The following is a 12,482-nucleotide window of genomic DNA, read 5'->3' as shown; positions in this document are numbered from 1 at the left end:
TTCTAACATTTTGCATGAACAGATTACAGCAATGCTATTATTTTTGTGTGACATACCTACATTTTTAATGTTTCAGTATATGTAACACATTTGTTTTTACATCAGATCAATATCATCATCATCATGAACGGTTTCGCAGTCCGAGACTGGGTATATTTGGAACATGAGCCTTGCCATCTATTCCTGTTTCCCCACCCTCTTTCTCTGTTCCAATCTAGTCCAGTCGTCACCCCCTTTTCTCAGCACATTCCTTGGTATTCCTCTTGGTCATTTCCTTCACATCCTCATTTCATGTATCTTCTTGAGAATCTTCTTGTTTTCCATTCTCTTTACGTGCTCATGCCATCTTAGCTGTGATGTTTCTACCCTGCTCTGCAAGGGTTCCTCTTTCACTTACCCTTCTATTCCTCATCCTCTCTCTCCTTGTTAATCCTATCCCACTTTTGAGGTACTTCATTTCACATGCCTGTAATCTGCTTGCATCTCTTTTCTTAATTACCCATGTTTCAGATGCTTCGGTCAGTACTGGGATGTATTAACTTCTACATATTACTTGTTTGCTTTTTCGTGGGACATCTACAATGCTTCTGCCTGTCTGCCATGTTTACTAATATCATTCTCATTTCTTCCATTTTACTCCATCACACTTCCCAAGTACTTGATGCTTTCCACCTTCTTCAATTATTTACCTTCAATCCTTCTTCCACTAATGGTCCATTTTTCTTTCTAGTTGCAACCAGGGTCTCACATTTGTTTACATTTAATTTCATTCCACATTGTCTCACAGTTTCTTCCCGAGCATCCAGCTCTTCGTGAGTCTCCTCCTCTGTTTCCTCAGATCATCGACTCATCCACTAACACCATTGCTTTCATCTTGTCTTCTCCAGTTTTTTCTGTCACCTTAGCTGTTATCTTATCCAAGACCACAATGAAGAGGAAAAGTAACCATGCACTACCTTGTTTCACATCATTTGTTTGCTAAAACCAATCTGTCCTCTCAACTCCCATTTTCACACAACTCAGGCTTCCACAGTGCATGGCCTCCTCTCTGCTTGTTCTCTCTTTTTCCACTCCCTTCTTTTTTAGTGTTTCCCTGACCTTTCTTCTACACACACTATCAAATGCCTTTTATATATCGAGAAAGGCAATCACAATATCTCCCCCAAATTCATAGCGGTGCTCCTGGAGATGCCTCACTGTGAAGACAAGGGAAACACTTCATCTCCCATGTCTGAAGGTTTAAATTTGTTCCTGACCCTTGTTTGGATTCTGCTTTCCAGGATCTTTTAATATACCATGGCACAATCTGGTATCAGTGTGAGTTCATGTTTAGTTGTTTATACATAAAAATTTGACACATGCCTTCAGTTGTTTGTTATGTGTTCATATGCTCCGTCTATCAGAGATCATAGCGTTACAACTAAATACAAAGATACTGTATTGATAAAGGTCTCAGACATTATCACACTATTTTATAAATTACTGACATGTATTAAGCTAACTGCTTTTCTGAATAATTACTCGTTTTTAAAAGAGCAAAATAGTCATTGTATTTAAATTCAGACTGTTTTTTTGTGAATTTGTCTTCCTCCTTTATCTTCAGTTTACACATTTCCCATTCTTCAAGTATGTCTAACTCCATTCCTCATTGCCTGCTGTATATTTTGTGGTTGACAAGTGGTTGCCAAAAGCAGTTTTGTTTGGGCTGATATGTTTCTTGTATCTTTAAAATCTTGAATGTGGCTGTAATCTTTAAAATCTAGAACATGGCTGTAGACAGCAACTGCATAATGCAGTGTTTGTTAGAAAAAGATGAAAAACCACCAAATCCATCGCAATAGTACAAGGTTCATTAAGACGTGTTAAAATGTTGTGTAAGAGAAAAGTAAAACAAATCACTGACTTACAAATAATTTTCACACTTACTGGTTACAGTATATGCATTAATAGTTGTAAATACAAACAACCATCAGCAGTATAAGGGAATGAGACACTGCAAATTTGCACTGGTCTGGTACTCAAACCCAGATTTCCCACTTCACACGAGCATTCACCTTAACCACTTTGGCCATCCACGTATGACTCACGGCCAGACCCAAACTTCTATATGTCATTGTTTCTACATCACAACGTGTGCTCATACACACATTATGTGATTCGCATAGAAGGGAGGATATTTTAGTTGAAAGTTGCTGCCTAGTATCAGCAGATAAATATGATATTGCAGTGCCTCTGCTGTTATGAAGAACAATGCAGTGCTGCTTTGGACATGTGCATCATTCTTCTTTACAAAATTAGCACTGCAATATCTTACTTATTGATTACATAATATTGTGAAGATACATTAAATATGTATTCATTAGGCACAAAATTCACCTCAGTAATAATAAAACCACAAGATATCATGCTGACTGTTATCAGAAAGTGCTTCACAAATGCAACTAGTGAACTGACGTGCTGATGTCTCGAGTTGAGAAAAATTTCAGCTGCAAGAGGGCAGTACATTTGAAGGGCTTATTTCAATAGTGGTACAACTACATTTTTGTTTATTTTGAGATACAGAGTCCTAAAGTTAAATGAGCACTGAAAAATCTGGTACACCTGCCTAATATCATGTAGGACCCCTGCAAGCTCTCAGAAGTTCTGCAACATGATGTGGTTTGGACTTGGCTAATGTCTGAAATCAAAAGAGAGTATTCCTGGAGCCACTCTGAAACAATTCTAGACGTGTTTGGTGTTGCACTGTTCTGCTGAAATTGCCCAAGTTCATCGGAATGCACAATGGACACGAATGGCTGATCAGATAGGATGCTTACACACGTCACCTGTCAGAGTTGTATCTAGATATACCAGGCGTCCCATATCACTCCAACTACACACGCCCCACACCATTAACAGAGCCTCAACTAGCTTGACCAGTCCCCTGCTGACATGCAGAGTCCATGGATTCATGAGGTTGTCTCCATACCTGTACACATCCATCCGCTCAATATAATTTGAAACAAAACTCGTCTACCGGGCAACATGTTTCCAGTATTGGTTGTGACAGGGACACGTGAGGCATAAAGATTTGGGTCGTGTAGTCATCAAGGGTGCACGAGTGGGCCTTCAGCTCCAAAAGCTCTGCTGGCATTTGATGATGGCCGAACACTGAAACCTGCAGCAGTCTGCAGAAGGCTTGCACTTCTGTCACACTGAGTGATTCCCTTCAGTCACTGTTGGTCCCCTTCTTGCAGGATCTTTTTCTGGCTGCAGTGATGTCGGAGATTTGATGTTTTACCGGATTCCTGATATTCATGGTACACTCGTGAAATAGTTGTACGGGAAAAAATCTCCACTTCATTGTTACCTCGGAAATGCTGTGTCCCATCACTCATGTGCCGACTGTAACACCATGTTCAAATTCACTTAAATCTTGATAACCTACCACTGTAGCAGCAGTAAACAATCTAACAACTGCGCCAAACACTTGTTGTCTTATACAGGTGTTGCCGACCACAGCACTGTATCGTGCCTGTTTACATATCTGTGAATTTGAATATGCGTGCCTATACCAGTTTCTTTGGCCCTTCAGTGTGGTTCAGTATCATGCTTGAATTTGTCTAGAAGTTCAGATGTCGATGAAGTCTGAAAAAGATGCCATGAAGTGGGGCTGGGAGAAGGATATTGGTGGTCCAACTCCAGTGCCAATGAATAAAGAACATAATTTCATACCACTGTAGAAAAACTTGTGGCAACAAATACAGCTGAAACAAAGCAGGATTTCAATGCTCCATTTTATTTGAATTGTATGGTAATACACCAGAGGTTGAATTCAACACAGAAGACATGTTAGATGATCCACTACCTGTTGTGAAAGTGATGACATCAACAACATTTGAGTGAAAACAAGAGAAATTGATGAATTTTTAACTTAAGATTTTGCATATTCCATTAAAATAAAATTTAAGACCTATTTTTAAATTGTGATTTGTTGCAATATAAGTATACACTTAGGTGACAAAAGTCAAGGGCTAGTGATACGCACATATACAGATGCTGATGGTATTGTGTACACAAGGTAATAAAAGGACAGTGCATTGGTGGAGCTGTCATTTGTACTCAGGTGATTCATGTGAAAAGATTTCCGAGTGATTGTGTCTGCACAATGGGAATTAACAACCTCTGAACACAGAATGGTAGTTGGAGCCAGATATATGGGACATTTCATTTCAGAAATCAAGAGGGAATACAATATTCCAAGATCCAGTGTAAAAAGTGTGCCAAGAATAATAAATTTCAGACTCACCTCTCACCACAAAAATGCAGTGGCTGTCGGCCTTCACTTAATAACTGAGAGCAGCATTTGAATAGAGTTGTCAGTGCTAACAGACTAGCAACAGAGCATGAAATAACCACAGAAATCAGTGTGGGATGTATTATGAACATATTCATTAGGACAGTGCAGCAAGATTTGGCATTAACAGAGGCAGACAACCGCATGACTTCGACTGCAGTGCCTCTCCTGGGCTTGTGACCATATGGGTTGGATCCTATATGATTGGAAAACTGGTGCCTGGTGAGATGAGTTCCTGATTTCAGTTGGTAAGAGCTGATGGTAGAGTTCAAGTGTGGTGCAGACTCCGTGAAGCCATGGACCCAAGTTGTCAACAAGGCACTGTGCAAGCTGGTGGAAGCTCCACAATGGTGTGCACTGTGTTTACATGGATCATTGACTGGGAATGGTTATGTTCGGCTATGTGGAGACCATTTGCAGCCATTCATGGACTTCATGTTCCCAAATAACGATAGAATTTTTGCAGATGACAATGTTCCATATCACTGGGCCACAACTGTTCATGGTGATCAGTTTGAAGAACATTCTGGACATTCGAGCAAATGATTTGGCCACCCAGATCGCCCAACATGAAGCTCATTGAACATTTATGGAATGTAACTGAGAGATCAGTTCGTGCACAAAATCCTGCACTGGTGACATATTCGCACCTGTGGGTGGCTACAGAGGCAGCATGTTGCAGGGGCTTCCAACATGTTGAGTCCATGCCATGTCAAGTTGTTGCACTATGCTGTGCAAAAGGAGGTCCAGTGCAATATTAGGAGGTATCTCACGACTTTTTGTGTTAAAAGTTTGTGTTTTTCTTTTAAAAAAATACTTATTCCCCAGAAATTACATGAATCTCATTTACTAGGTGTATATGTTGCATACAAAATGTCTTCAAGGTGATATTACATTCAGAAATACTATTTTTGACTGAAGATGGTAACGTTCCTCGCCCACTTTCACTAAAATTCTTAATGCAACATTTCTCAGTGTGTATAGGGAGTAATTAAAAATATTTTGCATGAATCTTGAAGGAAATTAAATCTCCTACAACACTTGTTATTATGCATTGTGCACAAATCTGCAGTAAAAAAAAACATATTAAGGCAAAACCACTAACTTTTTGAGATTTCTTGACATTTTTGCAGATTTTCACAGCCTTGTACCTCATCAGCTTTATGTATTTTCCAACATGTTGTATATGAAACATGCAAGAAATTTAACAGTTTTTAAAACTAATAATAGCGTATTTTTGCCTAAAGTGTACTGGAAGTGAGTGACTGAGGAAAAACTGAAAACAGTGCCATTTCTTAGTGGTTGTTTCAAGGTGGGAGATAATGCAAAGGGGGAGCAGGTCTAAAACTTGGATTTTTCACAAGAGGATTAATACATACAACATATCTGAGAATCAAAAGTGTTTCACTGAGCATCTGTCTATAGCCCTATGCTCTGTACACCATGAAGGGACCTCCCATCATGATCTGCTCGACTAGATACATTTATGTTCAGTGGTTGGTCAACTATTTTTCTAAACCTGAGCCACAGCTCTTCTACATATTCATGCCTAGCAAAAAAGGTTTTTAGCTTTTCCTTGAGATGTGACACCACTGCCTCTTTACCTACTATACTGGATAAGTGATTTTTTCTGCTTGTTTTATTGCCATTTGTACTGTCAAAATCATTGTTACAATTGCCTCATGGTCACTGATACTAGTTTCAATGTGGACATTCTCAAAGAAGGCAGGTGCATTTGTTGCCATTAATATTTTTGGGTTGATACAGAGACCCGAATAAAAGATTATGCCAACCTTGATGCTGTGTTCTGACCATTCAGTCTTGCATGTAGCTTCAGTTTCTATCCCAACAGATTCATGTTTCTTGCCTACTGCAAGAAATACAACAAATCCATTTCTCATTAACCAAACCTTTTGATATCCATTTAGAATTATTCCAAAAACCTCACTGCTATCAATTTTGTTTTAGCCAGCTTTTTTATCTAGTGTTATGAGAGCTCCACTGCTTTTTAGGGGCACTTTTAATTCCAGAACTTTTTGTTACAAATACTTCAGCAGTTGACCACTGAATTGTCTCTTCTGTGAGGGTAATTTAATTGGGTCTTGTGCTAACACTTCAGGGTCTTGGAGGTGGAGGAGTGTTGCCTAGTCTAAAAAATCTCATTGTGCACACCATAATGCTACCCTAATGTGCCTGTATCTTTGATGTGTAAAGCACTCCTAGCCCTTTTAGTGGGACCCTAAAGTTCTTGACCCTGTGGCACGAGTCAAGAAAATCAATAACTAGCTCATCAGAGAACCTTCAAAGGTCTTGTCTGAAAACTTCTACTCAGCTTAGAACTAGGGAGACACAATCAGCTCTTGGGACAATGCTGTAGACAGTGAACTTCATTAAAATCTCATAAGCACAGATTGTCTTCTCAACTTTCTCTGCCACGTGCTGGAATGATCTGAGTATCACCTCAGAGCTCAAATAAGAGGCATCTTTCATTACAACATGTGTCACAATCACCAGATGGTTGCACCGTGCTCTCTTAGAGGTTGCCGCAACAGCCAGGCTCACCATATGTTTGAACTGCTGATGATTAACAGAACCCCCCACCCTTTTGAATTTGCTACCCCCTCCCCCGTACATGAGTCACAGCAGGCTTACCTACAGATGAAGTGATCACACTGGCTCAGCTTCAGTTTTAGCTGGAGGCAGCACTTCAGACCTGACGGTAAGGGGGATAAGTATGGTACCTAGAATTCTCCCTGTACAGAATCCCTGGGCCTGCCACTGACTTGCTGCACACACAGTCAAACTCTTCAAGTACTGATAGGTGCTGTCCTTTTTAGAGGAGGAGACGATAGTACTTAAGGTACCTTTCATATCTGTGTTACATGATGGTTGGTAGTTCAGCTAGTACATCCACTCATGATGGAACTGTTAATTCTGCATCTGAGTATAGCACCTCTGTGGGAACTGCAATAGGCTGTATTCTAAAAACTACCTGGATTCTTGACAAGGCATCATTCTTCTGGATGAAAATGCATGCCCTCGCAAGCAGGGCCAGCACAGAGAGTATTTCAAATGGATAACTGGAAATACTTGGAAATCCACCATACAGCCCCAAATTAGTCTCCACTGGCTACCAACTGGGTGGGCAACACTAAAGATAACATGGCTGTAGTATGAGTGGTCACTTGTTGGAGGCTAGAATAATTCTTTGCTGCAGACTCTGAAGGCCTTGTCAAATGATAGGATGATTTTTGAAACAATATTATGAGAAGGAAAGATGCTACTCACCATATAGCAGAGATGTTGAGTCACATATAGACACAACAAAATGATTTTCACACTTCAAGCTTTCGGCTAATGGCCTTTGTCAACAATACACACACACACACACACACACACACACACACATACACACACACACACACACTCTCTCTCTCTCTCTCTCTCTCTCTCTCTCTCTCTCTCTCTCTCTCACGCAAACACAACTCACACACATGACTGCAGTCTCAGGCAACTGAAACCACAGTGCGAGCAGCAGCACCAGTGCATGATAGGAGTAGCAACTGGTTGGGGGAAAGGAGGAGGCTGGGGTGAGGAGGGGGAGGGACAGTATGTGTTTCTTTTGGGGGGGGGGGGCGCACAACTACAGTGGTCATTAGTGCCCAGACTAAATTATGAATGCACTGCGAGGCACAATGTTAAAACAGCAACACTGTTGAGGATGGCGGACACTGAAGTGTTGCAGGCAGGGGAGAGGTGGGGAGGAGGGGGGGGGGGGGAAGTAGTTAGCCAAAAGCTTTAAGTGTGAAAATCTTCTTGTTGTGCCTATCTGCGACTCAGCATCTCTGCTATATGGTCTCATAATATTGTTACATTCCATCCTGGATTTTCCATTGTTTGATGGTTTTTTTAAATTTATAGGTGCAGTATGTTTTCAGAGTGTCACGTTTTGTGACTTATTGACTCACCTGCACATAAAGCCATCACGTAAATATTAAATTTATACCCACAAATAATTACCCATAGTAAGGGATACAGTATATTGTCAAACCCTCTGTAATTTCATAAACCTAGCTTGTGATTAGGAACAGGTCATGACATTTGCCTTCTTTTTCATTTTCACAGAAAGTCTAAGTTTTGCACCTCAGCTATTACAGTATCTGATATGGGATATCATTCCATTTGTTGTTGTTGTGGTCTTCACTCCTGAGACTGGTTTGATGCAGCTCTACATGCTACTCTATCCTGTGCAAGCTTCTTCATCTCCCAGTACCTACTGCAACCTACATCCTGAATCTGCTTAGTGCATTCATCTCTTGGTCTCCCTCTACGATTTTTACCCTCCATGCTGCCCTCCAATACTAAATTGGTGATCCCTTGATACCTCAGAACATGTCCTACGGACCAATCCCTTCTTCTAGTCAAGTTGTGCCACAAACTCCTCTTCACCCCAATTCTATTCAATACCTCCTCATTAGTTACGTGATCTACCTATCCAATCTTCAGCATTCTTGTGTAGCAGCACATTTCGAAAGCTTCTATTCTCTTCTGTAGCACCACATTTCGAAAGCTTCTATTCTCTTCTTGTCCAAACTATTTATCGTCCATGTTTCACTTCCATACATGGCTACACTCCATACGAATACTTTTAGAAACGACTTCCTGACACTTAAATCTATACTCGATGTTAACAAATTTCTCTTCTTCAGAAACGCTTTCCTTGCCATTGCCAGTCTACATTTTATATCCTCTCTACTTCAACCATCATCAGTTATTTTGCTCCCCAAATAGCAAAACTCTTTTACTATTTTAAGTGTCTCATTTCCTAATCTAATTCCCTCAGCATCACCCAACTTAATTTGACTAAATTCCATTATCCTCATTTTGCTTTTGTTGATGTTCATCTTATATCCTCCTTTCAAGACACTGTGCATTCTGTTCCACTGCTCTTCCAAGTCTGTTGCTGTCTCTGACAGAATTACAATATCATCGGTGTACCTCAAAGTTTTTATTTCTTCTCCATGCATTTTAAAACCTACTCCGAATTTTTCTTTTGTTTCCTTTACTGCTTGCTCAATATATAGATTGAATAACATCGGGGAGAGGCTACAACCCTGTCTCACTCCCTTCCCAACCCTGCTCCCCTTTCATGCCCTTCAACTCTTATAACTGCCATCTGGTTTGTGTACAAATTTGTAAATAGCCTTTCGCTCCCTGTATTTTACCCCTGCCACCTTCAGAATTTCATTTAATTATGTGTAATGTGAGATATCATTCCATTTCATGTCATCTAACAATGAAAATGAAACGGCTGCCTATTTGATTTTTACATGTTGCTGCCTCCCAGTGGTCAAATATTTTGAATTCAGGCATCATTAAAGAGGCTCCCAGCTTCAATCACTAATTTTCCGTATCACCTGATTCAGTAATTCTTTTTATGTTTATTTTATCCATTATCAGTGATCAGTTTTGCAGTGTACACATTGCAAATTCAATGTCATACATTAAATATGAAGAACAAAAGATTTTTTAATATCTTTATTACAAAAATAATAACATTGTGCTAGGAACCTAAATGATAAAATATGTAATCAATCTAGCAATCTTGCAATGCCAGTCTAACATACCTAAAGGATGAGAAAGGAGGAGGAACAGCCTGGCTATTCCTGGAAGTAGATCAAGCAAGATTGAGGGAGGTGACTTAAGTGGGTACTTACTGTATTTAAGATATTGATGGATTGGATCTTTAGTGCTGGAAGTATATAAGCTGGACCCTTTTTGTTCAATAGTTAATAAACTGCATGCATATGTGGACAATGTAGAGCTGAAGACCAGTGGCCGCTCATGCAAAATTTCACATGTGTACTACAATATTACAAAAATGAAGACACTGTGTTTTGCTATGTCATCATGATTGGTGCAGCTTAAAATTGTTACAGTATTAGCTTTACCTAATGCACTAAGAGCAAGTACGTGATTTACATGTTTATGATGTCTGTTATGTTTTGAATAAATGTGTTAATATTTCCTAGATCACTCCCCCTGTACCCCACACATCACCGTTCTCAAATAACAAACATGGAAAGCAAAAAAGTGCATAGCAACCATCACATCCATCAGATCCAACTCTTCCCACACACTTTCATATTAACTTTCCCCGTATACTTTCTTTTTTGCCATCACCTGTAGCCTCTAGACTTACAAGGGTAGTACATGTAATATTTAATTTTATGTATATAATCTGAACTGTTTAGATATATTTAAATTTTATAATTAATAGTCTAACATTGTGATAAAAAATATGATGCATCAATTCATTAAAATGAAGTTCCTGAGAGAACTGCATCACCATCTTTTAAATTAGCATCTTAATGTTAAATATGCTGCCCTAGGTGTGGAAAAAATAACGCTTTATACCACAAGATCTTATAGCAGTTCACTCACTCACCACCTGGTACATTACAACTGGTACTCACTGCTGCTACCCCTGTTAACGTTAAAAGATGATTTTCAGGCTTCTGTACCTCAGTCAGTAAAAACAGAACACTTATAGGATCGTTCTGTTATCCGTCTGTCAATCCTTCTCTTAAGACTCCTTTTTTCTCGGGAATGGGTAGACATATCAAGTTGAAATTTGTGTCATGTACTGAGGTCTATGGTCCCTTGGCAGCGTAAAACATTGAAGCTTCTAAATCAGTGCAATCAGGAGCTACAGCTATATATGTCACATATTTTAATACTGGCTAACTCACTCATCAAAACTTATAGGGTACTTCCTGTTGGCCTAGAATCATGTAATTTGGCAAGGTGTACAGTTTCACAGTACAAACAAAGGAAAAATCTGAAAACTGTAAATTTATAATTATATCACATGAAAAACAATCTTTTTGTCATTTGTTATCAGACTGGTTGACTGTTCATCTATCTGCTAAGACCTGCTTTTTCTTAGGAATGGATAGAGGTATCAAGCTGAAATTTATGTCACATACTAAGGACTATGCTTGACTGGCGGTATAATAAACGTTAACTTATAAGTCAATGCAATCGAAAGGTACAGCCATTTATGTTACATAGTTTGATACAATCCAATGTCAAACTTGAAATTAAAACAATCAGAAATACTGTATTCAGGCTGACTGGGTCACAACCATAAAAATCAGATATCAAGCAAGGGATGACTATTGCTCATACAACACTTTTCAGAATGTATCCATCATCAGACATCCAGGAGCAATTACTGCACATAGATATGGCATTTCAAATTTTATGTGAAACAAACATTCACAGACTAGTTTGTGAATGTTTCACATACAACTTGAAATGCCATATCTATGTGCAGTAATTGCACCTGGATATCTGATGATGAATAAATTCCAAAATGTGTCATATGAGTAGTAATGTCATTCTTTGCCTGATGTTTGACTTTTACCATTGTCACCCAGTCAGCATGAATGGAGAGTTGCTGATTATCATGATAATGGTTGCCTGCCTCCTGCATGACTTTATGTCACTTGTACATTATACATTTGTGAAAATCTTGGAATCCTTGGAACTGATATCTTGCCAGTATCAATGTTGATAAAAGGCAGAAATGGTTGAGATTCTCGATTTCTGGAATGGATAAACTATATACTGATGTAATTAAGTTCATACAGAACCCTCAGTGCGCATTTCCTACTTGAACCTGGTCAAATTTTTTAGGGAACACAACAAACATGAAAAGTTATATTCTGCGATGTTATTGAATTCATCACCACCACCACCGCCACCACCACCACAAACTAAACAATTTACAGTTAAGAAAAATCAAAACAATTAACTTACCAGCAAAGTGAGGTGCAATATCTATATGGTTTCCCAAGTATCCATCAAACATGGCACCCATGAATGTGACTGCAAAGGTCATAAGGATAACTGCTGCAACCTTATTACAGCCAACATAGGTTACAGCAACAAGACAGGCACTTCCTCCTAGAGATGCTGCAATACAGAAGAAATTACTTGTTTGGAAAGGCAATTGTGACCATCATATTTCTAAGTGAAAATGCTAATTGTAAAATTCTGTATTTTTTTCTGAGTATCTTCTTTACACTAAGATTCACATAACACTTTCTGCAGACAATATTGTCACTGTGTGATATTAATT

The 12,482-nt window shown here is 39.1% G+C and overlaps 1 protein-coding gene across 1 annotated transcript in view; it reads right to left on the bottom strand.

The window, feature by feature from the left end:
* LOC124776644 (sialin) overlaps positions 1-12,482 on the bottom strand; it is a 316,704-nt gene that overhangs the window by 30,434 nt on the left and 273,788 nt on the right. The window contains exon 9 of the mRNA XM_047251732.1: positions 12,161-12,316. Within this exon, the coding sequence (XP_047107688.1) occupies positions 12,161-12,316 (156 nt within the window). The remainder of the gene's footprint in view (positions 1-12,160; positions 12,317-12,482) is intronic.

The sequence above is a fragment of the Schistocerca piceifrons genome, chromosome 2 (assembly GCF_021461385.2).
Source record: "Schistocerca piceifrons isolate TAMUIC-IGC-003096 chromosome 2, iqSchPice1.1, whole genome shotgun sequence".
Classification (NCBI taxonomy): Eukaryota; Metazoa; Arthropoda; class Insecta; order Orthoptera; family Acrididae; genus Schistocerca; species Schistocerca piceifrons.
The sequence above is the reverse complement of the archived record's forward strand: the minus strand, read 5'-3'. Positions and strand labels throughout refer to the sequence as shown.